The sequence below is a fragment of the Anomaloglossus baeobatrachus genome, chromosome 1, assembly GCF_048569485.1.
Source record: "Anomaloglossus baeobatrachus isolate aAnoBae1 chromosome 1, aAnoBae1.hap1, whole genome shotgun sequence".
NCBI lineage: Eukaryota > Metazoa > Chordata > Amphibia > Anura > Aromobatidae > Anomaloglossus > Anomaloglossus baeobatrachus.
In genome coordinates, this window is record NC_134353.1 from 151,016,119 (window position 1) to 151,041,036 (window position 24,918).

General features: G+C 46.6%; 1 protein-coding gene across 2 annotated transcripts in view; it reads left to right on the top strand.

Annotated features, from left to right (window-relative positions):
- The window catches only part of SORBS2 (sorbin and SH3 domain containing 2), a 463,189-nt gene that overhangs the window by 343,120 nt on the left and 95,151 nt on the right, over positions 1-24,918 (top strand). For both annotated transcript variants that reach the window (XM_075347124.1, XM_075347123.1), the window contains exons 12-13: positions 12,751-12,943; positions 18,841-18,958. In XM_075347124.1, coding sequence (XP_075203239.1) covers positions 12,751-12,943; positions 18,841-18,958 — 311 coding nt within the window. The remainder of the gene's footprint in view (positions 1-12,750; positions 12,944-18,840; positions 18,959-24,918) is intronic.

Below are 24,918 nucleotides of genomic sequence, written 5' to 3' on the forward strand. Positions count from 1 at the left end.
AATGAAAAATCAGTGACAATATAACCCCCTTCTTTACAATAACTCAAAAGCCTTCCATCCATGGAGTCTGTCTGGTTCTTAAAAGGATGGTCTGACATTAACACCGATTTTAATCCTATTTATTGTAATCATCTGATCACCTTTCTAATATTCTGTAAAGATAAAGTTCCTTTCATTCCCTCTATAACTTATCTAACTGCTTTATTTTTATTTCTTTTACCTTCTTCCATTCTGATTACATTTTGTTTAAGACTTCCCAATGCATGCTGGGATACTCAAACAAGATGCCATTGGGGCGAAGGGGCTGCAGTCCCCGTGGTAGACATTTGTTTCCACTCTGAAAGTTAAGTGTCATCTCATTAGTGACATCTGTTTCAGGGTTTGGGCTAGTCCCTGCCCTACTGAGCATGCATCGGTTGTCATTTCTGACTTGTGCTTGATAGGCGCTGATTTGTCACTGTGCAAGATTCTTCTCAATGCACAGTGACAGTGCACTCCCACACTGGCTCTAATCAAAAGTGATGAGTCCGCAAGAGAGTGCACTGTCACTGTGCATTTTAAGGGAAAACTGCAACCAGCAGAGTACATAGATGGCACTCTCTGTGCTGTCCTTGCTTTGCTCTGTGAAGCCCCGCTAGTATGTGTCTGTGCATTACCTTCAGGGACTCCACGTGGATGGAACAGTCTGGTCACAGGTAGGGAACCTTCTTTTAGGATTGTCGTGACGCCACTCTCAGTATTGCGGTCAGCGGGGACCGCCACTGCAGATTAAGGGATGCCTGGGGCTGATGGTGGGTGCAGTCAGTATATTAGCCCCCTGAGAGTGAGGCAAGCCCCAGGCCCCGGTGTATGTGTGTGGGACCACAGGTCGCAGAATGACTCAAACACAGTCCAAGAAGTCTTTCAACGTGTTTACTCACTGTTTGGAGGTCACGGTGAGATGCCCGGGCGACACTGTGATAACCAGGTTGAACCAGGAATTCCAGGAGGCCGTTCTGAGGGTAGCTGTCCACTCGCCTTCCTTGCACTCTTTCTGTTTTAGGAGGATCCTTTGCTTGAAGCGTGGTAGGACCCCTCCAGGGAAGCTGTTACCACCCTGCTCCCCTCTCTCTCTGGCTCGTCTGCCGGCAGCGTGGCCTTGGTGGGATGGCTTCTGGCCCTGTCCCCTTATGGGCCTGGTGATTGCTGCTTGGCTCAAGCTCTGTGTAGTAGTGGTGAGGGCATGAAGTACCCCCTCCACCTGTAGGTTAAGCAGCTCTGGATGATCTGCTGCCTGTACTGGGGACCTAGTTCCCCTTGTGTGCTCGGATACCGGGATCTCCGTACTCAGCCACCCTTCTCTCTGGATGATTTTCAGGCCGACCCACGGTACTCCTTTCTCCCCCGCTTTCAGCTACTGCACTCCTCAGGACCTGTCTGACACGAGAGCTCCTCTGCTCCCTTCCACACACTTCAACTTCTTCCTCCAGACTCTCCTCTTCCTCTCTCTCTCTGCCCTGCTTCCTAGCAACCAGCCCCTGAACACACCCCCAGCTGGGAATTGAAAGTTAACCCCTTCTGGCTACCCAAGGGTCCCCTCTGGTGATGTGGGAGGCCTGGTCACTATGTGTTTGTGTGTGCACCTCATCCTGGCCTTTGGAAATTACCTGGAAGCATTGCTCCCGCATGGGTGCAATACTCTGTGGTGCCTGACCAGGTCAGGGGCGCCACATTCCCCCTTAGTTATCATCAGCACGTCCTCGGGCTGCAAAGACAAGAGAAAAAGGTAAATACAAACTTTTCCCACACAGGGGCAATTATTTACATTTAAACATGCCAGGTACCATTCCACTACCAACCACCCACATGTCCGAACCCCACCCAAAAACCTCCAGGAGGTAGGTCGCCGGTCCTTTTGGTGACCAGGTCTGGGCCATCACATTCCCCAGACCTTTCCTCCAATCTTCCTCTCCTGAGGAGAGTGGTGTAAGGTAGGCCCCATAAACAGGCGTACCCGCTTCCGAGTGTTGGAGGGCAGGCCCCATAAACAGGCGTGCCCCCTTGTTGGTGCAGAGCCATGCCCCTCAACAGGCAGACTCTGTGGTTGATACCAAGGAGGCAACTTTTTACAATGCAAAAGTTTGTGGTTAAAGCCAGTTCATAACCAGTGGTCTAACATTTTAAGAAGGTCTCACAATAGTCCTTGTGGGCACATTTCGCTTAAACGTTACTTAACTATAAACAGGTTAAACATTACCTTTCATACCGTCACTTTGAACTAAACTGTACTTTCTCTATAGCGTAATGGGAGCTGACCAAAGTTGCTGCGGGTTGATCTACGCAGTACTATACTGTGATCTGTCTGAGGTTGTGCCCTCCCACCCGATGTACGTGTCTCAATGTGAATAATGGGTGTACTAGGTATTGATACCAGTGCATGGTCTTCTGCTTCAGCTACATTTGGCTCTTCCAGGTTCTGAACAGGTTCCTCTGGGTCTCTTACTTCTCCAGATTGAGGGAATGTAATAACCGGAATAACTACTGCTCCATTGTATTGAGGCCAACTTGCTGGAAAATCTCCAAGTACAGTATGGATCATCTTTTCTTTTGGTTCTTGAACTGGCAAAGGGTTGGGACTTTCTTCAGGGATTCTTAGTTGTTCAGGACATTTCTTTAAGCGATCTCTAGAAACGACAGCTGTTGTTTTTCCTCCATCTTTGCTGATAAGGCATGTCTTTTCATTGCTAAGCGTCGATGGTAACACAGTATAGGGTTCTTCTTCCCAGTGATTGTCAAGTTTATGACGTCTTCTCTTTCTTTTGAGAACTATATCTCCTGGCATCAAAGGAACAGCAGGTGCTTTTCGATTGTAGGCCTTTTCTTGTTTCTCACGCTGCTGAGTCAGGCTTCGCTCCACACACTCTTGTACTTTCTTGTATTGGGCTTGGCGGTTGGAATCCCAATCAGCACCTTGTAGATGGTCTTCAGGGGTCTCAACTCCCATTTCCAGATCTACTGGCAATCTCCCTGGTCTGGCCCTCATCAGGTATGCCGGTGTGCAGTTCGTGGAACTCACAGGGATGTTGTTATACATGTCCACTAGATCGGGCAGTTTTTCCGGCCACCGACTTCGTTCTTCTAATGGGAGAGTCTTCAGAAGGTCGAGAATGATGTGGTTCATTTTCTCACACATGCCATTGGTCTGAGGATGGTAAGGTGTGGTACGGATCTTCTTGCAGCCGTAAAGGTTACAAAACTCCTTAAACACTTCAGCTTCAAAGGCTGGTCCTTGGTCAGTGAGCACTTGGTCTGGATAGCCATGTGGTCGACAGAAATGTGTCTGGAACGCTTTGGCTGCAGTCTGACCGGTCAAGTCCTTGACTGGTACTACCACCAGGAATCTGGAGTAGTGGTCAACCATAGTGAGAGCGTAGTTGTAGCCTTGTCTGCTGGGTGCCAACTTTACATGGTCCAGGGCCACGATCTCCAGGGGCCGTTTAGTTTGGATTGGCTGGAGTGGTGCTCTCTGGCTGGGCTGGTCTTTTCTTCTAAGATTGCAGGGCCCGCAGTTTCGACACCACTTCTCTAGGGCAGATCTCATGCCCACCCAGTAGAATCTTACTTTAAGTAGGGCCTCCAGTTTCTTCCAACCAAAGTGGCCTGCACCATTGTGATAGGCTTCTAGCACCATCCTCGTATCCTTCTGTGGTACAATCACTTGCCACACCTTCTCATGCGTCCTCGGGTCAATGATGCTCCTGTAAAGTTTGTCTTGATAGATGAATAATCGACCCCTCTCCTTCCATAGGTACTGTGCCTCAGGTGGGGCTCCTTTGTCAAGGCTGGCGCCCGGCTGGCTGATCAGTTTCTTTACCAAGCCTACCGCTGGATCATTTTCCTGGGTCTCCTTCCAGTTGTAGTGAGGTAGTGGGTTCAGGGTCACCTCTTGGCGGTTGGCACGCGACTGCCGACACTGCTTTGCTCCATGGCGATGGAACGCTGGCAGCTCAATCTCTTCAAGATCATCTACATCTTCACCCTCGTCTGCTAGGTGAGGCATCCTGGACAGAGCATCTGCGTTGCCGTTCTTGCGGCCAGCTCGATACTTGACAGTAAAGTCATAATTCGCCAGTCGGGCTACCCAACGCTGCTCCATGGCACCCAATTTAGCAGTATCCAAGTGGGTCAGGGGGTTGTTGTCCGTGAAGACAGTGAATTTGGTGGCTGCCAGGTAGTGCTTGAACCGCTCTGTGATAGCCCATACCATGGCCAGGAACTCTAGCTTGAATGAGCTATAATTCTCTGGGTTTCTTTCAGTAGGCCTGAGCTTCCTGCTGGCGTAAGCAATCACACGCTCTTTGCCTCCCTGCACCTGTGAAAGCACTGCTCCCAGTCCCACATTACTGGCATCTGTGTACAGTACGAATGGCAGACCGTAGTCAGGGTAGGCTAGGATCTCTTCACCCGTCAAGGCCCCTTTCATTTGTCTGAAGGAGTGTTCTTCTGCTTCTCCCCAGTGAAATGGCGGGCCGGAGATCTTTCCTTTCTTCTTTGGGTGGCCTACCAGGAGCTCTTGCAAAGGCGCTGCCATTTTCGTGTAGCCCTTGATGAACCTTCTGTAGTAGCCTACCAAGCCAAGGAACTGACGTACCTCCCGGACGGTAGTAGGTGTGGGCCATTCCTGGATGACTGTGACCTTCTCTGGGTCCGGTGCTACTCCTTCTGCACTGACCACGTGACCTAGGTACTGGACCTTTGGCTTCAGTAAATGGCACTTGGATGGTTTCAGCTTCATTCCATATCGGGATAGTGCTTCAAAGACTTCAGCCAGGTGTTTCAGGTGGTCCTCGTAGGTCTTGGAGTACACGATGACATCATCCAGGTAGAGCAGGACGGTTTCAAAGTTGAGGTGCCCTAGGCAGCATTCCATAAGCCTCTGGAAGGTCCCGGGGGCATTGCAGAGTCCAAATGGCATGCTGTTGAACTCACAGAGGCCCATTGGGGTGGTGAAGGCCGTCTTCTCCCGATCTTCTTCTGCTACAGATACTTGCCAGTAGCCACTAGTAAGATCTAGGGTAGAAAAGTAGTTAGAGGCTTTCAAGGCAGCGAGGGATTCCTCTATCCTTGGCAAAGGGTAGGCATCCTTGTGTGTTATCTGATTTATCCGTCTGTAATCCACACACATCCTCATCGTGCCATCCTTCTTTCTTACCAGGACCAGGGGAGCCGCCCAGGGGCTACAACTGTCCCTTATGACGCCTGCCTCCTTCATGTCTTTCAGCATGTCCTTTGTGCGCTGGTAATGGGCTGGTGGAATAGGCCTATGTCTTTCCTTAATGGGAGGATGACTGCCTGTGGGTATGTGATGTTGCACCCCTTTGATCCTACCAAAGTCTAGTGGGTTCTTACTAAAGACCTGCTCGTATTCCTGCACGACCCTGTAAACCCCATGTTTCTGGTAGTCGGGTGTAGAGTCAGTCCCCACGTGTAGTTTCTGGCACCAATCTTCTAACTGCTTTTGGGAGGTCTCACCCTCTTTTGAGTCAGCTTGTGTCAGGGGACCTACAGGTGTTATGGCGTCATCTGAGCATGTAAACAGTTTGGCTATGGTAGCGTACCTTGGTAGTCTGGCTTCCTCCTCCCCACAGTTCAACACTCGTACAGGCACTCGTCCCTTGTGTACATCAACTACCCCCCTGGCTGTCAGAATCGTGGGCCAGTGGTCTGAATGAGTGGGCTCTAGTACAGCCTGGTAATCTTGTCCTCTGAGACCTACCGCTGCTCTACACCACATCATCATTTCACTCCGTGGGGGTATCACAATGGGGTTTGCATCCATCACCCGTACACTACCAATCTCACCGCCAGCCTGTTTTACCTGTTGCTTCCTCAGAATGATTCGGATCTCCTTTTGCAAGGCTCTTTGCGACCTGCCCTCAGCACCTTCAACAATCTGGTGAAGCAACAACAACACTTCCCCTAGGCAATTTTCTATGACATTAGTGCCTAAAATCATTTGCGGGTTCCTTTCTCTAATATCAGTGTCCACAACAATCAGTCCTTGTCCCTTCATTTCCTGCCTTCCCACCTTTATGGTTACCTCTTTGACCCCGATCTGGTCTATAGGTTGTCCGTTGGCAGCGTAGATGGTGAGGGAGGGGTCCGGTGGTCGGAGATCGTCGTCCGACCAAAACCTACGATAAAGGACATACGGGATCGTGGTGACCTGAGAGCCGGTGTCCAATAATGCCGGGGTAGGGATCCCGTCCAGGACAATGGACAGGACAGGACGTCCACCCACGTACTGATCACAGCAGCGACCTGGGCCTGATCTTCTTAATCCTGAGGACTGGCCCCCGGCCCCAGGTTTGGCTCGTTTAAAGGACAGGCCCTTGCATAGTGTCCTGCCTCCTGGCAACGACGACAGATGGGTTGTCCAGATGAGTCATAGCGATCACTGCTCCTGCCTCGGGTTGGGGGACCTCTTCTCCTCCGCATCCAAGGGACGTCCTCTGGGTTGTCAGCTAGCAGGATCCGATGAGGGACTTTGGTCTCTGAGGGCAACTGCATTGCTTTCAGGATTTGTGCGACGTCCTTAGTGAGCTGTTGCACCTGGGAGGATAGTGTATTTATAGTCTCTGCTGACGCGTTGAGTCCTTTTGCAGTTACCAGGGACTGCGAGGAGGATTCCGCTCCTGCAGCCGTGGAACTGGCAGGCCATGCTGGTGCGACGGGGTCTGTGTCCACAGGAGGTTGGAGTGCTTTCACTGCCCTGTCTTTCAGAATGGCAAAGTCCACGTCAGGGTGTTCCAGGGACCACAGCTTCATCTGCTTCCCATCCTCAGGAGAGCGCAGGCCCCGCAAGAATTGTTCCTTCATCATCCGGTTTCCTTCCTGATCACTGACAGGGTCCACCAGCTTGAGAGCCCGTAGTGCAGCCTGCAGCCTGAGGGCATAGTCTCTTATGCTATCTTGGGGCTTCTGACGGCAGTTATAGAAGTCCGTCCTCAGCTCTCCCTCGGTGCGGTGTTCAAAAGCAGCTGCTAGTTTGGCAAAGATGGTCTCAACAGAGCTCCGGTCATCATTGGTCCAGGACTCAGCCTCCAATTCTGCTGCTTCAGTCAATTGTCCCAGCACCACAGCGGCCCTCTGCTTACCAGTCATCGCGTGCATGTCTAGCAGGGTGTTGATCTTCTTCTTAAACCCGGTCAGCGTGTCTATTTTACCGGCGTATTGGGGCAGCCATTGCGCTCCTGGGACATACAGCAAGGAAACTGGCATTATGGGGGAGATTTCGGCCGGCGCAGCTGCGACCGCGGCACCGGCACCAGGCGCTGCTGCGTCCAGCGCGACGGGGGCTGGCATCGCTTGGGCTGCGTCGCCCTGACCAGGGGCATTACCTCCTGCAGCGTCCATTTTTCTTCAGAAATCCCCGCGCTCCCTTTCCACTTCCGGGGTCAGTACGCTCTCTGAATTGTGGGGATTCTGGGGCGGCCACACCTCTTCGTGGGCGGTGCTCTTCTCCCTCGCGCGGGCTGCAGCGCGCGCTTTTGAAGATGGCAATATGGCGGCGGTTCAATTTTTGCGGTCGGACCTCTGAGGCACACGGTCACCTGTCTGAACAGGTCTAGTCCTTATCCTGTTCGTGACGCCAGAAGTTGTGAAGCCCCGCTAGTATGTGTCTGTGCATTACCTTCAGGGACTCCACGTGGATGGAACAGTCTGGTCACAGGTAGGGAACCTTCTTTTAGGATTGTCGTGACGCCACTCTCAGTATTGCGGTCAGCGGGGACCGCCACTGCAGATTAAGGGATGCCTGGGGCTGATGGTGGGTGCAGTCAGTATATTAGCCCCCTGAGAGTGAGGCAAGCCCCAGGCCCCGGTGTATGTGTGTGGGACCACAGGTCGCAGAATGACTCAAACACAGTCCAAGAAGTCTTTCAACGTGTTTACTCACTGTTTGGAGGTCACGGTGAGATGCCCGGGCGACACTGTGATAACCAGGTTGAACCAGGAATTCCAGGAGGCCGTTCTGAGGGTAGCTGTCCACTCGCCTTCCTTGCACTCTTTCTGTTTTAGGAGGATCCTTTGCTTGAAGCGTGGTAGGACCCCTCCAGGGAAGCTGTTACCACCCTGCTCCCCTCTCTCTCTGGCTCGTCTGCCGGCAGCGTGGCCTTGGTGGGATGGCTTCTGGCCCTGTCCCCTTATGGGCCTGGTGATTGCTGCTTGGCTCAAGCTCTGTGTAGTAGTGGTGAGGGCATGAAGTACCCCCTCCACCTGTAGGTTAAGCAGCTCTGGATGATCTGCTGCCTGTACTGGGGACCTAGTTCCCCTTGTGTGCTCGGATACCGGGATCTCCGTACTCAGCCACCCTTCTCTCTGGATGATTTTCAGGCCGACCCACGGTACTCCTTTCTCCCCCGCTTTCAGCTACTGCACTCCTCAGGACCTGTCTGACACGAGAGCTCCTCTGCTCCCTTCCACACACTTCAACTTCTTCCTCCAGACTCTCCTCTTCCTCTCTCTCTCTGCCCTGCTTCCTAGCAACCAGCCCCTGAACACACCCCCAGCTGGGAATTGAAAGTTAACCCCTTCTGGCTACCCAAGGGTCCCCTCTGGTAATGTGGGAGGCCTGGTCACTATGTGTTTGTGTGTGCACCTCATCCTGGCCTTTGGAAATTACCTGGAAGCATTGCTCCCGCATGGGTGCAATACTCTGTGGTGCCTGACCAGGTCAGGGGCGCCACAGCTCCCCGGCACTACTCTGCTCCCCGGCACTACTCTGCTCGGCAGCTGGAAGGCTGTGATGTCTGAAAAGTGTTTTTTGCATATTCTAACTCGCCATTTGAAGAGTAGCACAGTGGCCATTGAAGAGATTAAAAATATTAGAATAAAAATGATTATGACGGCAATGAAATTTCACAAGCAGTAAATATTGACCTGTAAATATGGACCAGGGATTTCGGCATACAGATTACAGGCTATAATTACTATCCTTGTTTACTTGTGGTCTGAGGGACGATGTCTCTTGTTATGAGAAAGCCGTTTTATTTGATCAAGACATAGCAATTTCTTTAATTTATCAAAATGCTATAAATGTCGTGGTCGGTCATTTCCAGAAACCCTTGATATACTTTTTTACATCCCAATGCACTAACTTAGATAACAAATGTTTTCCCACATTTTCATTTTAGCTGACACATTAATTAATGGAAGTGATGAAACATGTACAGTGTGGATGGATGATGATGATGTTTTCCAGTATAGATTCATGAGTAATCCTGTATACATTAATAGTCACTTTCTTAGAGACGCCGCTCACTGTTGGAGCTTTCCTGCATGACAAATGGAGTGCAGCACAAAATGAAATCAGCAAGTTTTCTTTGGATAAGTTTCCATGTGAATCCATACTAGAATAAGAACTTAGAGCAATCTGAGAAGCTGCAAACAGCATTGGTGCTAGACTAGCCGGGGACAGTATTTCAAAAATTGCTAATCTCGGTGGGATTACTCATGCAGTATACACAGAATGCTGTGATTGAAGAAGAACATCCGGCTAAAGAGGATCCTGTGGACAAACAGATCAAAGGAGGATGCCAAGAATCATCCCGATAAACAGAAGTGACCTGTCCGAATGCACAACTGACATGTCCGAAACTCATCATTCCTTAGTACAGATGGGCTAACTAATGGCAGATGGCCAGGTCACGTGCCATTGCTGTCTACAGAGAAATACGCAAGGCTCAGTGGGTAAAAGAGGATGGTCAGATTTCTGATGATGGAATGGTCAGAATTTAGTGCCCTCATCATGAATCACTGAACATTTCCTGTAAGCAATCAACTGCCCAGTCTGGTTGAAGTAGAGTAGTGGCATGGGGATTGTTTTCTTGGCACTCCCGGGTCCTCTGAAACTTGTGGCTGGATGTTTGGACAGTATAGTTCACCTGAGGAGGGCCAAGTTCATCCCTTCATAGCAGGTACTTAAAGGTGGAAAGACACTTTCTGCAAGACAACACACCGTGCTAAGGGGGTTGTATGAATTGGTTCCAGAACGAGTTTTCTTTGCTTCCCTGGCCTCCACAGTCACTGTACCTTAAAGGGGTATTCCCATTTCCAAGATCCTAACCCTAACCCAATACGTAGTAGGTGTAATAATGATAATATTATCAAATACCTCCCATTAGAAATGTAGTATAGTTCTCCTGATATAGCCATGTCTCTTACCTCATGTGCAGGGCATTACAGCTTATGTATCCATGGTTATAATCGCTCATATAATGATATTTAGTTAATTAGTTCCTCATGGTTATAACCTTGGATACATTAGCTACTGCAATGCCCTGCACAAGAGGTAAGAGACATAACTAATCAGGAAAACTATACCACATTTCTAATTGGAGGTATTTGCTAATATTATTATTATTATTATTATTATTATTATTGCACCTACTACAAATTGGGATAGGATCTTGATCTTGGAGATGGGAAAACCCTTTCAGTGTATCCCCAGAATAAGATATAAAGGGCTGTCAACAGCAGGTCAACACCTCCATCTCATTTGCAAAACAATTTTAACACCATGTTGAATCCATGCAGCAATGAATTGCCGCAGCTTTGATGGAGAAAGAAGGTGTAAGAGTGCATTTAAATTGACTGGCAACACGAGATGACCGCTGATCGGTAAACTTTATTGATCAGTAGTTCTTTGAATTGTCTGTTTACTTATGTTCCCTTTAAATTGGGCTGCCTATCACCAGTTTTTTCAGTATTAAACAAAAAATGTCACCTTCTGCAGCTTCTGGGCTACATTTGTACCGCCCAGGGGGTCGGCCGGCTGCCGAGCCGCTTGGATCCGTGCTCGTCGGTGGGTGGCTCGAGCTCCTCACAGACCCAGGGGTCACGTTGCTCTGAAAGGGGGGTTTGGCGCTACACATAGGGACTTCGGTGGGGAGGTCCACGGTCGGGGCCGCGGTTGTTTTGTAGGGGATTTGAGTTTGTGACGCCACCCACGGGTTGTGGTGAATGGATGGACACCACCGCTGCCGTTGACTAGGTTCCCGGGGACGGGGTTGCGCAGCTTGGTGTTTACCCCCTCCATGGGTAGGGGGGATGATGGTCCTGGGGGCCCGTGGGATGTGCTGAGGCGGGGGAATGGATGCGTGCTGGGATGTCGGTGCGGCGTGGTGCGCGGCCCGAAGGCACTGTTGTACTCACTATTACAAACACGCTGCAGTCTCTGGTAAACCAAATGAGATGGTGAACGGTGCCCCCAGCCGGCTGCTGTTGCCCCCTTATCAGGTTGGTGGTTTCCGCCTTTCTCCTGCACCTTACTTATGTAGAAAACGTCGACTCCTATGCCTGAGCAACAGTAGTCCGCTCCCCGGCTTGGTATGTGCCGGGAGAGCCCTCTTTGCCCGCAGATGCTGACCCCTCTGGTCTCTATGCCTGGGCGGTGGCGTTATCCTAATGGTTTGGCTGTTGTCTTCAGTCGGGTCTTAGGTGGGATAGGTCCTTAAGTCCAGTCCTCAATCAGTTGATTTGACTCAGCCCGGTTGTTTCTGGGCCTCGTACTGGGTATGAGTAACCCTCCTGGTGCTCCGGTTTCCAATCGGTTCCCACCGCCCGTCCCCGGTCCCTACGGTTCCACCGGCTGTAATCCCAGCTCCTGCAGGCGGCCACCACCGTCTGCCTCCTTGCCAGAGGTGACTGGGCTCCAACCCAGACACCTAGTGTAGACTATGGCAGACCTAGGCACAGGTCTACCCTTAAACTTCACTCCACTCCACTTCACTGTCAAAGCTCAACTCCTCTCTAGTTTTTCCCGCCTCCGGGCCTGTGAACTCAATGGGTGGAGCCAACTGCCTGGCTCCGCCCCCCTGGTGTGAATATCAAACCCGGAGGGTGGTGACAAGGTTTTGTAGTTTGGCTGCTGTCACCTTTCTAAGGGGGGGGGAGGCGTGTGTGTGTATGGGACTACCTGTGACAACCTGGCTAGTCCAGGGCATCACACATTCTATGAAGGTGCACCTTGTTCCCCGACTCCCCTTGCAGATTTATAAAATCTGACCGCCACGTATGCTAATGACCTATTCGTGAACTGCACCTGCGTGAGCCAGGAATGACTGCACAGTAGCGAGATTTGGCAGAGCAACGTAGAAGATGACGGAGGCATCATCCATGTCAATCACGAAAGGAGGACGGCGAACAAGGCCAGAAAGAGGGTCAAGAGCCGAAAATGAGCACGCCCATCCAACCCAAACAAGTCATTAGCATACGTGGCGGTCACATTTTATAAAGTTATTTCTGGGGTCTGCAAGGGGAGGCAGGGAACAAGGTGCACCTTCATAGAATAGAGCCCAGGAGCTGCAGAAGGTGATACTTTTGGTTTAATACCAAAAAAACTGGTGACAGGTTCCCTTTAAATGGTGATTGGCCTAGACTAGATCATTCAGTGCATGTGGACGGCCATTGTTCTCAGTGTGTATGTCAGTTTGCTCTGACAGAAAAGATCATTTCACTCTGAACAAGTATTTTGTCCTTTCGACGATCGGCAGTCTGTTTACATGGCACAATAATCATGAAACAACCGTTTTTAACACTGCTCATACACAATTTTCTGTTTAAATGCCCCATGTATCGGTTCTAGATGGCTGTCTCTAATAAAGTGGCCATTCATGGTATGTGTCTATAAACTTACTTTACCTCTTAACCGTCTTGTAAAGTGTGTTCTCCATTATATATAAATATCTTTTCTTGTCTTTGTGATCACAGATAACTATAACTCGACTTTACCTGCCTATTCACACCCTGCTGCAAAGACACAAACTTACCGTCCTCTATCTAAAAGTGTCTCTGACAATGGCACAGATGTATTTAGAGTTTCATCCCCGCTGCCGCCTCCTCCAGTACCTGTGCTTCCTCCGTCCGTGCCTCATCGCATGCGGGAGTTGAGCTCTCCTGAGAAGTAAGTCACCAAAAATGAATGTTTCTCCTCCTGATTGTTCTTACTGTTTTGTTGAAAATAGAAACTACAATCAAGATTGCAGCAAATCCACATAAGAATATATAATATATTACCCCGCCATGGTCCCTTATACATGCACCTAATGGAGCTGGGGTCCTGGGTTCAAATCCCACCAAGGACACCATCTGCAAGGAATTTGTATGTTCTCCCTGTGCTTGTGTGGGTTTCCCCTGGGTTCTTCACGGTTCTTTTTCCTCCCACACACCAAAGACCTACTGTTAGGGAATTTAGATTGTGAGCCCCAATGGGGACAGTGTTGCCAATGCATGTAAAGTGCTGTGGAATTAATAGCGCTATATAAGTGAATAAATTTTATATATAGATATAAATACATATATATATTTTTTATATATATATATATATATATATATATATATATATATATATATATATATATTGAAAGGAAGTGAAATTATAGGATTTTATTTTCATTAAACCGGCTTGCCTAGTGTTAAAATAACAAAAATATGCTTTACTCACAGCAGCTTTATTTAGCACTGCCTCTCCACTCCTGGTCTTTATGGGCAGGCTACAGTGGGGACATCACAATTACAAATGCATGTGACCGCTGCGGCTAATCACTGTACTTAGTGGACTCGTGCCACCAACATCAACGTCACCGCTGACCCCAGTCATCTGTCTTATGGAGACTGCCAGTTCTAATATTTTTGGTAAACGTATAGCAAGTATATATGATTTCTCCCTTTACTCTGGCATAACACTTTCCTGTGTGACCATGCCATGTCTTCATATAATACTACTGCAAGGCCTTGTGGAGGTAACAGAGTATGATATCCAGATTTATTCCCACCGTTCTGTAGAAAAGTAAAGGGATAAGTTGAAATCTAAGCACACAGTACACACATGGAAAAACAGTCTGCACCTTCCACCTTACTCTGGTAAAAATATAAGTTTTAATTTACAATTAGAGTCTAATGGGCTACGTTTCTCCTGGTGGAAAGTGGCATGCCAGTGTAAGGAGGCTTATAAGCCATGCAACATTTCTCTGTGAAATTAAATATGCGAATTGCCTCTTCAGAGATGAAGAGAACTTGAACTCTAGTGCCACCTATTGTAAGTAGAAATCCGAAACGTTAATACTGATCCTTAAAAGAGCCTTGCCATATTACATATGATAATACCCAAAATAGAATCTCAGTTTGCTGCAGACATGACATTTTGGGATGTTGCCCCCTTATCAGTGCAACGCATGAGATCTTATTTGACTGTATGAGAGGTATCTGGCTGGGGTCAAAGGGGCAACATTTCTCCTTGTGGAGAGTGACATGCCTGACATGCCAGTGTAAGAAGGCTTATAAGCCCTACAATGCTCCTCTGGAAAATTAAATATGCAAATTGCCTCCTCATAGAGATTTTGCACTCTAGTGTCACCCATTGGAAGTACCAAATCAGGGCTCATGCTTTGCACTGTGACAAGGGGTAACACCGCAAAACACTGCCTGCAAATTGAGATTCTTGTTTGGCTTTTATCCTAAGCCATACGGGCAAGGATTTTTAAAGGGTCGATATTGACTTTTAGAATTGCTACTTCCAATAAGCGGCACTAGAGTTCAAGTCTTCTTCCTCACTGAAGAGGCAATTTGTACAATTATAATTACTCAGTAAGGGAACCTGTTACCAGTGCTTTTTTTGCAGCAGTACGTGCTGGTACGGCGTACTGGAAATTCTGAAGAGCACCTCTGGCTCTGTCCACATGGCTAATTTGTAAACTATACAAATTAGCCATGTGTGGAGCAGAGGCAGAAGCCAGAGGCGTATCTAGGGGGGAGCTGGCGGGCTGCCTGATGCAGCGGTGTGGAAGTCTGCCGGGGTGGGAGCCGGCTATTCTCTGAGTGTGGCTGTCACGCTGACAGCCGCACTCATAGATAGTGCAGCGCGCGGCTCCCACTGCTCAATTGTCCTTGTATCTGTCAGACACGAGGACAATTGAAGCGGTGATCCCTGGCGCTGACTTCCGGGTCAGCGCGACGGCTTTCATGTGATCAGGTCAGCTGATCACACTGCTGACCCGGAAGTCAGGGCCGCAGCGCGGAGGCGGCAGAGGAATGCTGATAAATGCTCCACTGTGGAGCTGAAGACCCAGAGGAGGAACGTTAAGGGGTGAGAGGGGAGTATTTATGAAAGTGTGGGGGGGAGAGGGTGGGGGAGGGAACTATCTGTGGAAACACTATGGGGGGACAGGTTGTGGAGGTGGCAAAATCTATATACACAGTATGGGATGGGGGAGGGAACTATCTGTGGACACACTATGGGGGGGACAGAGGGTGGGGAATGGGAACAATCTGTGGACACACTTTGGTGGGACAGAGGGTGGGGAGGGGGCAATATCTATATACACAGTATGGGGTGGAGAGGATGGGGTAGGGAACTATCTGTGGACAGAAGAGAGGATGGGGAGGGGGAAGTATCTTTTGACACAGTATAGGGACAGAGAGGATGAGGTTTCATGCATGAGGAGAGAGAGGATGAGGTTTCATGCATGGGAACAGAGAGGATGAGGGGTGATGCATGGAGACAGAGGATGAGGGGTGATGCATGGGGACAGAGGATGAGGGGTGATGCGTGGGGACAGAGAGGATGAGGGGTGATGCATGGGGACAGAGGATGAGGGGTGATGCATGGGGACAGAGGATGTGGAGCGAATTTTGAGGACACAGAATAAAGAGTGACATGGTATGAGAAGCAAGTGGGCAGGATGGGGAGTGAGGTGGAAAAGTATATGGATACACAGGAGGTAGTGAGGAGACAGTAAGAGATGAGAAGAATGTAAGGGGCACAGAATAAAGACTGGGTAGTGGAGGGGGGTGGTATGGAGAGGGGGCAGAATGGGAGGACAGTGTGAGGTTATAGCAAGAAGGGGGAGTTTGATGAAGGGACAGTATAAAGACTGGGCAGTATAAGGGCACACAGTGTAAAGGACACTGTAAACAGTAGGCTCAGTTTGGAAAGAGGGAATATGGAGGGCATGTACCATAAGAGGGACAGTGTGGGTCATATTTTGTGCAGAGAATACTGTGAGGGGTCATTATTTATTCTGGGGCACAGTATAAGGCAGATATTTTTAAGTAGAAGTATTATAATCATTCTGCTACTTTTAGGGGCATCGTATCGGGATGTGTTACAGAAGACCGGAGAAGATGGAAATCTGCAGAGACGAGATGTGAATGTGAAAAGTCATCAGGGCATCAGGACAAGATGAAGAATAGAAAGAAATGACTAGAGACAACATCATCTATAAGGTACCTGAATGTAAATTTTTATTTGTTATACTGACTATGTCTTATCATTAGGCCTGGGTCCCACTTGTGCATTGCTTCTGATGTGAGCGCAATGGGACCCCCACTGATCAACTGATTATAGTGCAGGTGGCCGGAAATGCTTATTTCTGAATCTGCTCTGTCCTCTGATGGTGTCCGTGGCCGGGTACTGCACATCCACCTCACTGATTTTAATAGGAGACTGCTGCCACTATCAGAAGACAGAGCAGATCCAGAACTGAGCACTTCCGGCCACCTACCACCAACGACACCTTATATACAGTATTCTAGAATACTGTATATAAGAGCCCAGGCCGCTCTGTTTAACATAACAAACACTTTTACAATACTCACCTAGGGTGCGGTCCGTTCTAATGGGTGTCGGTCGCTGCTCTCCGGTCTGGCACCTTCTCTCTGTTGAGATGGCCATCCTCCTTTTTCGCAGGCTCGTGTGCATGATGTGTTCTACATCATCCACCGAAGCCAACGTTGCAGGGCAGGTCAAAGTACTGTAATGCACAGGCGCGAGGAAAGGTTAAAGACCGCTTGCTCATGCGCACTACAATACTTTGATCTGCCATTAGCAGGGCAGATCAAAGTGTCCCTGCACAGGACCGTAATGGGTGGATGACGTAGGACGGGCCCGTGAAAAAGGAAAATGGCCATCACAGTAGAGTTTTTACGTTAAACAGAGTGCTGTATATAACAGTCTACTGGTGGTGGCCGCAGCTCATAGTCACCACATCTGGTGACAGGTGCCCTTTAAGCCGTCATTCAGTCTCATTAGGGATTCACTTTCTATCACCATTATTTACTAGGTGGTTGCTGCAATGTGACTAGCACAATCCAAAGCAATAAAAATAATGGTCAGTGGTCATCATGTTTGGATCTTGTGATCTTGTGGACATCTGTATGCATCACTCACATTTACTACAAGTCTCAGTTGTGCATTGATTGTATGCATCAGCACTTCAGCTTATCAGTGCTAGAGAGTGGGAATAGAGATAATTTTTCTTTATGCTTAAAAAGTTGATATTAGATATCAATTCAGGAGGAAAACAATGATAAATGGAAATTATTTTACTTTTTCTTACCATAATTTATCTTGCTGCCTATAGGTTAAGCCATCAATTTGATTGGTATCAGGTTCAAGTCCTGATAATGATAATGAAGGGGCTCACAATGCTGTGGCCCCTTCATTGTTGCACAGGTACAGTGACTTATCCCTGTGTACTGCTATGACTAGTACAGTATATCACAGAAGAAAGTACACCCCTCACATTTTTGTAAATATTTGATTATATCTTTTCGTAGGACAACCTTTAGATATGACACTTTGATACAATGTACAGTAGTCAGTGTACGGCTCGTATAACAGTTTAAATTTGGTGCCCTCTAAATTTGATATTTAAACCACTGGCAACAAAAGTGAGTATACCCCTAAGTGAAAATGGCAAATTAGCCATTTTCACTCCCCGGTGTCATGTGACTCCTTAGTGCTACAAGGTCTCAGGTTTGAATGGGGACCAGATGTTAAATTTGGGGTTATCCCTCACACTCTCTCTCATACTGGTCACTGGGAGTTCAGCATGGCTCCTCATGGCAAAGACTTCTATGAGGATCTGAAAAAAAGAATTGTTGCTCTACATGAAGATGGCCTATGATATAAGAACATTGCCAACACCCTGAAACTGACCTGCAGCACGGTGGCCAAGACCATATAGTGGTTTAACAAAACAGGTTCCACTCAGAACAGGTCTCGCTATTGTGGACCAAAGAAGTTGTGTGCATATACTCAGCATTATATCCAGAGATTGTCTTTTCAAAATAGACATATGAGTGCTACCTGCATTACCGCAGAGGTTAAATGAGTGGGAGGTCAGCATGTCAGTGCCCAGAGCATAGTCGCACACAGCATCAAATTTCTCTGCATGACTGTCGTCCCTGAAAAAAGCCTCTTGTAAAGATGATGCACAAGAAAGTCTGCAACAAGTTTGCTGAAGACAAGAAGTCTAAGGACATGGATTATTAGAGCCATGTCATGTGGTCTTATGAGAACAAGATAAACTTATTTGGTTCAAATAGTGTCAAGTGTGTGTGGCAGCAACCAGGTGAGAAGTACAAAGACAAGTGTGTACTCCCTTTTCTTGCCAGCGGTTTAGACATTAATGGTTGTGTGTTGAGGTATTTAGAGGACACCACATTTACACTGTTATACAAGCTGTACACTGACTACTTTACATTGTATCAAAGTGTTATATCTTCAGTGTTGTCCCATGAAAAGATACAATAACTTATTTACAAAAATGTGAGGGTGTACTCACTTTTTTGATATACTGTACATATATTCAGCTCGGTCCGAAAAGATGTTAATTGCACACAGCATTGGAAAGATTCAGCGCTTTATTTAGTGAAACATAATAGACCTTGCTCCAGGAGAATGATGAAAAGGTGTTTTCCTTTAAGTAATTAAGTTTTGCAATTGCTTATAGAATTGCTAAGGGAGCGCTTCATCATCAAGTATATGCCACTTGTACTAATATGTGTATTTCCTTGTAGAAGGAATGAGTGGGAGCCTCCTGACAGAAAAGTCGATACTCGCAAGTTCCGTTCTGAACCCCGAAGTATCTTTGAATATGAACCTGGAAAATCTTCCATCCTTGAGCATGAAAGACCGGTAAGAGCAATGTGTGAATTGTCCATCTGTGATCAAGGACAGCCTTACATTTCACATAACTTCCAATACCAGAGTTCAAGGAAGCAAGTAGGGTAAATATCATATCAAGATGACTTATCTAAAAAACATTCAACACCTAAAAGCCTGTATATCGATGTTAGGAAATTACATCTCCCAGCACACTCCAATCACTACAGTTTGAAGACCACTGCATAGGCTGTTATTGGCTAACATAATATTTAATTAAAGGGGGTTTCCACCTTTTTTTTCTTAAGTACATGCATTTTGCGGCAAATTCATTTTTGCTATTGGATTTCAATAAAAACTTTGCACAGTTTGGCTTTGTTTCCTTGCACATTGACCTCTAATGTGGTCCATAGTCATAAATCTACCAAGGGGAGCCCCGAAATCAATTTTGCAATTGGTTTTCACTAATAAAATCAAAACATAAAAGGCAAATTCCTCTACATTATGTTTTGATTTTATTAGTGAAAACCAATTGCAAAATTGATTTCGGGGCTCCCCTTGGTAGATTTATGACTATGGACCACATTAGAGGTCAATGCATATGTGTTGCCTGCTATGATGATCTGATGGCGAGTTTGTTGCACTTTTATTTCTCTATTTTCTTAGCCCTAATACACACTTTAAAAAAAAAAATAAATAAATAAATATCCCCAAGGTTGGACAATCCCATGAATTGTTCTCCAGTCACTTATACTATCACAGGAACATAATACATTGATGAGCAAAAAGATAACAATGTTTTGAGCTTTTGACTTTCAGGCTCCATATCTCACATCCACTACAGCTTCAAAAGTGAGACTACCATCATTTTATAGACAATCATCTTGGCTACCGCATACATAAATTTGACTTGCATGTATTTAGCATATGATTAGTTATGCAGATTCTTGTCATGTCACTGCATTGTTTCTGTTTTGCTCCTGGTATACTATAAATTACAACCTGTTCTCACATTCCCTAATAGTTTAGTGTATTATGTTGATTTCTAAGTGAAAGGTCACTGGTTCAAATCGAGGAGCAGCCATGAGGAAGATTTCCCAAGAAAGGAGAAACCGCATCATCCAGCTCATCAATAGTGGTCTCAAGGACAAGAAAATTGCCAAACTGCATCATGTGAGTGCCATGACAGTTGGAAGAATATAAAATTAGATCCGTCCAATCAAAAGCCAAGAGGTGGACGTCCAGGCAAAATATTGGAGTCAACAAGTCTGCTCATCACAAGGTCTATCAGTTCTGGCATGACAAACATGGCAGGACATAGTGTTGCAGGCTTACGTCAAGATTGGTGAAGACATGGTTGTATGAAAATGAAGTAGAGGTTTGGGATTGGCCCCCACAGATCACATACATCCATGCAAGCATTATGTGACATGCTACACAAGTCTGGAATGGTGGCCTGAAAAAGGTGAAGAATCCTCAACTTCAATATTATCATAAGAAGCATTGGCTCAAGTTTGCAAAAAAAGTATGAAAAGTGTACAGTAGAAAATTGGAAATGGGTAATTTGGATTGATGGGATTAAAGTCAACAGACTAGGCTCTGATGGATAAAAATGAATCTGGAGGAAACAAGGGAAAAAGGGGCTAATGGATTGAAAATGTGAAGGAGCTGTCAAGTTCAGTTGAGGAAGCCTAATGATATGGGGTTGTTTCACAGCCAAAGGTGTTGGATACTTGACCATGATTGATTGTGTTCTCAATGCTGAGCTATATGTGAGTATCCTACCAGACAAGTTACTTAGTACAATCGAGTACTATGGGTATGAAAGAACGACTTATGCGGGCGTCACACGAGACAATCTATCGTGCGATATGCCGTCGGGGTCACGGTTTTCGTGACGCATATCCGTCATCGTTTACGACGTCTTCCCGTGTGACACCTACGAGAAACGCAGAACGTTCGCAAATCGTGTATCATTGGCACGTCGCTCATTTTTAAAAAGTCGTTTATTTTTCTTTGCGGCGGTTGTTCATCGTACCCGGAGCAGCACACATCGCTCCGTGTGACACCCCGGGAACGATGAACACAGCTTACCTGCGTCCCGCGGCTCCCGCCGGCTATGCAGAAGGAAGGAGGTGGGCGGGATGTTTACGTCCCGCTCATCTCCGCCCCTCTGCTTCTTTTGGCCAGCCGCTGTGTGACGTCGCTGTGATGCTGAACGTCCCACCCCCTTTAGGAAGTGGATGTTCGCCGCCCACAGTGACGTCGCTCTGTAGGTAAGTGCATGTGACGGCAGTTTAACTACTTTGTGCGCCACCGTGCTGCAAGTCAGTTTCAGGGTGTTGGCAACTAATTGCCCGTGACGAACAAATGACGGGGGCGGGTACGATCGCTCGTGCGATCGCACGATAGATTGTGTCGTGTAAAGCCCGCAATAGTGCTCCAGCAGGACAATGACCCAAAGCATATGTAGAGATTGGTGAATAAATGGTTTAATGACAATGAAGTAGAGGTGCTGGATTGGACCCCACAGTCCCCAGACCTCAACCCAGTTGAACACTTGTGGGTAGAGTTGAAGAAAAAGTATACATACTCAAATGAGATCAGCAGTATGCACCAACATTGGGAACATATAGAAGAGACCTGGGATCAGATTTAGGTGCAGACATGCTTGAATCTGATTCAAAGCATGACCAGAAGGATTCAGACAGTGTTGAAAGCCAAGGAGGATTTACAAAATACTTACAAAATAATAACAATTAAAATTTAGATTTTTAGATTCAAAACAATGCAATGATGTGCCAAAAATCTGCATAACTAATAATATACTACATTGATGCATGTCATATTTATATATGAGGTAGCCAAGATGATTGCCTATAAAATGAAGGTAGTCTCATGTTCGAAGCTGTAGAGGATGGTGAGATATGGAGCCGGAAAGTCAAAAGTTCAAACATTGTTACCCTTTTGCTCATCAGTGTAACTGTCATGTAATAATGCATAGGATTTCTGATGACTTTCCTTTCAGGGGGCATTCCCATCTTGAGCATTTATGACACATGCATGCAATATACTGTATGGTTGACAATTTTTGGAACTTTCTTAGAAATGAATAAAGTGAGCTGCTCCTCTCCACAGCAAGCAGCATGCACACACAGGTGGTAGTCACATCTTACTGACATTTCTGTTGTCCTATGGATATGTTGTAAATGTCTAAGATGGAAATAACCCTTCAAGTACAAAGACACTTCGGTTGTTGTATGTTAAACTGGTGTAGTCACAAAATAATAGTACTATATACAGTATATGTGACTGTCATTTATAAAGGATGGAAGTGGTTGTTGTTTTTTGGCAAGGAAATAGTTGCTGCTTTTCGGCATCCTGGCAGAATTAATTGCTGTCATGTCAAGTCATAAATATGATACGTTACAATATGTCTCTTAAGCATATGTCAGTCATCTTCAACCTCTCTGATCTTGAGAAACAAATCTGCTCACAAGCTACATCCAGTGCCCCCCAATGTAGGGACGTCCACCTCCCGACTAGGTCACAGTAGTGACACCCAGAGCCCCCATTACCGGTATAATAATTTGCGAAGCTTTTCCACAGAAATCACACTAAAGCAGTATACTTTCTTCAAAGGATTCCCAACTTTACTCCCATTCAGTATTTTTCGCATCAAGCGCTCCCACCATACTGTCACCTTCAGCTTCAAACACCTCCTCTGATGTGCAGTGTCATCCTGTCTCCATCCTACCATACTTAAATTATCTCTAAACCCCCAAGGCCAGTATGTGGGCTTCCAGATCTGCTCTTCTGTGTGGGGCTATAAACATAATTCACCATCTGGAGACCTGCTCTTCATAGCTGCTGGGCCTGGTGCTAATGCACAGAGTTGGCGGGCAGCCATGAGGCACACATTATGGGCCTGTGAGTTACATATGGCTCCCAAGCCACACGATGGGGACCACTTGCATATGCCATTCAGATCATAAATACGATACAATACAATGTGTCTCTTAAATATATGCCACTCAGATCATAAAAGTAAAAAAACAGTTGCTTTGGAGTCTACAGCATGAAAAGTTGTCATTACAATGTCATTTTTCAGAGGGGTTAAGATTATACACACTCAGTTTTAGAGTTTTATGTACATATATTTTTAGGCACATCTGAGGTATGCGCCAGAAGTAATCCCTAATTTATACTCTGACACGCTCATAGGCCCTAGTGCACCCAATTTATGCTAAAAGGGTGTCCTTGTTTCGTTCTTTAGAAAATAACCCTAGAATATTTTCTCTAAACAATGGCAATATAGTGGAAACACTGGTTCTCTCTAAAGAAGCCAGTTGAGCATGGAGTCTTATTGGCAAAGGGAGAAAAGTAAGGAAATTAGCTTATATGTTCAGCAAGAGAAGTAGTTTGCATTCTATACAGCGGGGTACAGTAAAAACTAATATCAAACTATATACACTCTTAGGGTATGTGCGCACGTTGCTTTTTACCTGCTTTTTACCTGCTTTTTTGCTGCTTTTTCTTCTGCGCTGTTTAATGCCAAAATGGATGTGTTCTTCTATTCAAGCAAAGTCTATGGGAATTTGGGTTTCTTGTTCACACTATGTTGTTCAAAATGCTGCCTTTTTGTGGCAGAACTTTGGTCAAAAACTCAGCTTTGCAGTGCAAAACCCAAATGGCAAAAACAATTGGCATGTTGCTTCTTTGAAAAGCTGAGTTTTTGACCAAAGTTCTGCCACAAAAAGGCAGCATTTTGAACAACATAGTGTGAACAAGAAACCCAAATTCCCATAGACTTTGCTTGAATAGAAGAACACATCCATTTTGGCATTAAACAGCGCAGAAGAAAAAGCAGCAAAAAAGCAGGTAAAAAGCAACGTGCGCACATACCCTTATGCTATAGGAGCCAATGGCCGATGTGTGATAAAGTTTGCCATACAGTGACACAAGTCTGAGGCAAACCTAGAGAATAATACTGACGTATACCTCTGATCAGCCCGAAATAGCGAGATGTGAAAAGAGCTTTATCTCACAGTCTCTTTATAAAAACGGATCTAAATAGTTCAGTAACTTCACAAATACATGCAATTACCGTATTTTTCGGACTATAAGACGCACCGGACCATAAGACGCACCCTGGTTTTAAAGGAGGAAAATAGGAAAATAAAATTTTAAGCAAAAAATGTGGTCATGACACACTTATGAGGTGAGGATCTGCTGCTGACACTGTTATGGGGGTAATGTCCCCAAATTCTCTACTAAGGTACCCCATCCTGGTAATGATCCTCCTGCCTTGTATATAATCCACATACTTGTATATATGTACCCCATCCTGGTATATATTTCCATCCTGCTTTATACCGCCATCCTGGTATAGCCCCCATCCTGCTACATAGCGCCATTCTGGTATATGCCCTTATCCTGCTATATACTGCCATCCTGCTATATACCGCCATCCTGGTATATGCCCTCATCCTGCTATATACCCCCATCCTGATATATACTGCCATCCTGGAATATGCCCCCATCCTGCTATATACCCCCATCCTGCTGTATACCTCCATTTTGCTATATACTGCCATCCTGCTATATACTGCCATCCTGTATATGCCCTCATCCTGCTATATACCCCCATCCTGCTATATACTGACATCCAGGAATATGCCCCCATCCTGCTATATATCCCCATCCATCCTGATATATATCCCCATCCATCCTTCTATATACCCCCATCCATCCTGATATATACCCCCATCTATTCTGGTATATGGCCGCATCCTGCTATATAACCCCATCCTGGTATATGGCCTGTATCCTGTGGAGCACAAAAAAAATAAACGTTTATACTCCCCTTTCCTCGCTCCATGCAGCATCGCTCCTCCTCCTGGTAGTGCCGGCAGCTGCGACGCTGACCTGTGTGGAGCCGTCACCGTTGTCTGTAGCATCGCTCATCCTACTGTCTGCCTGTCAGCTGACCT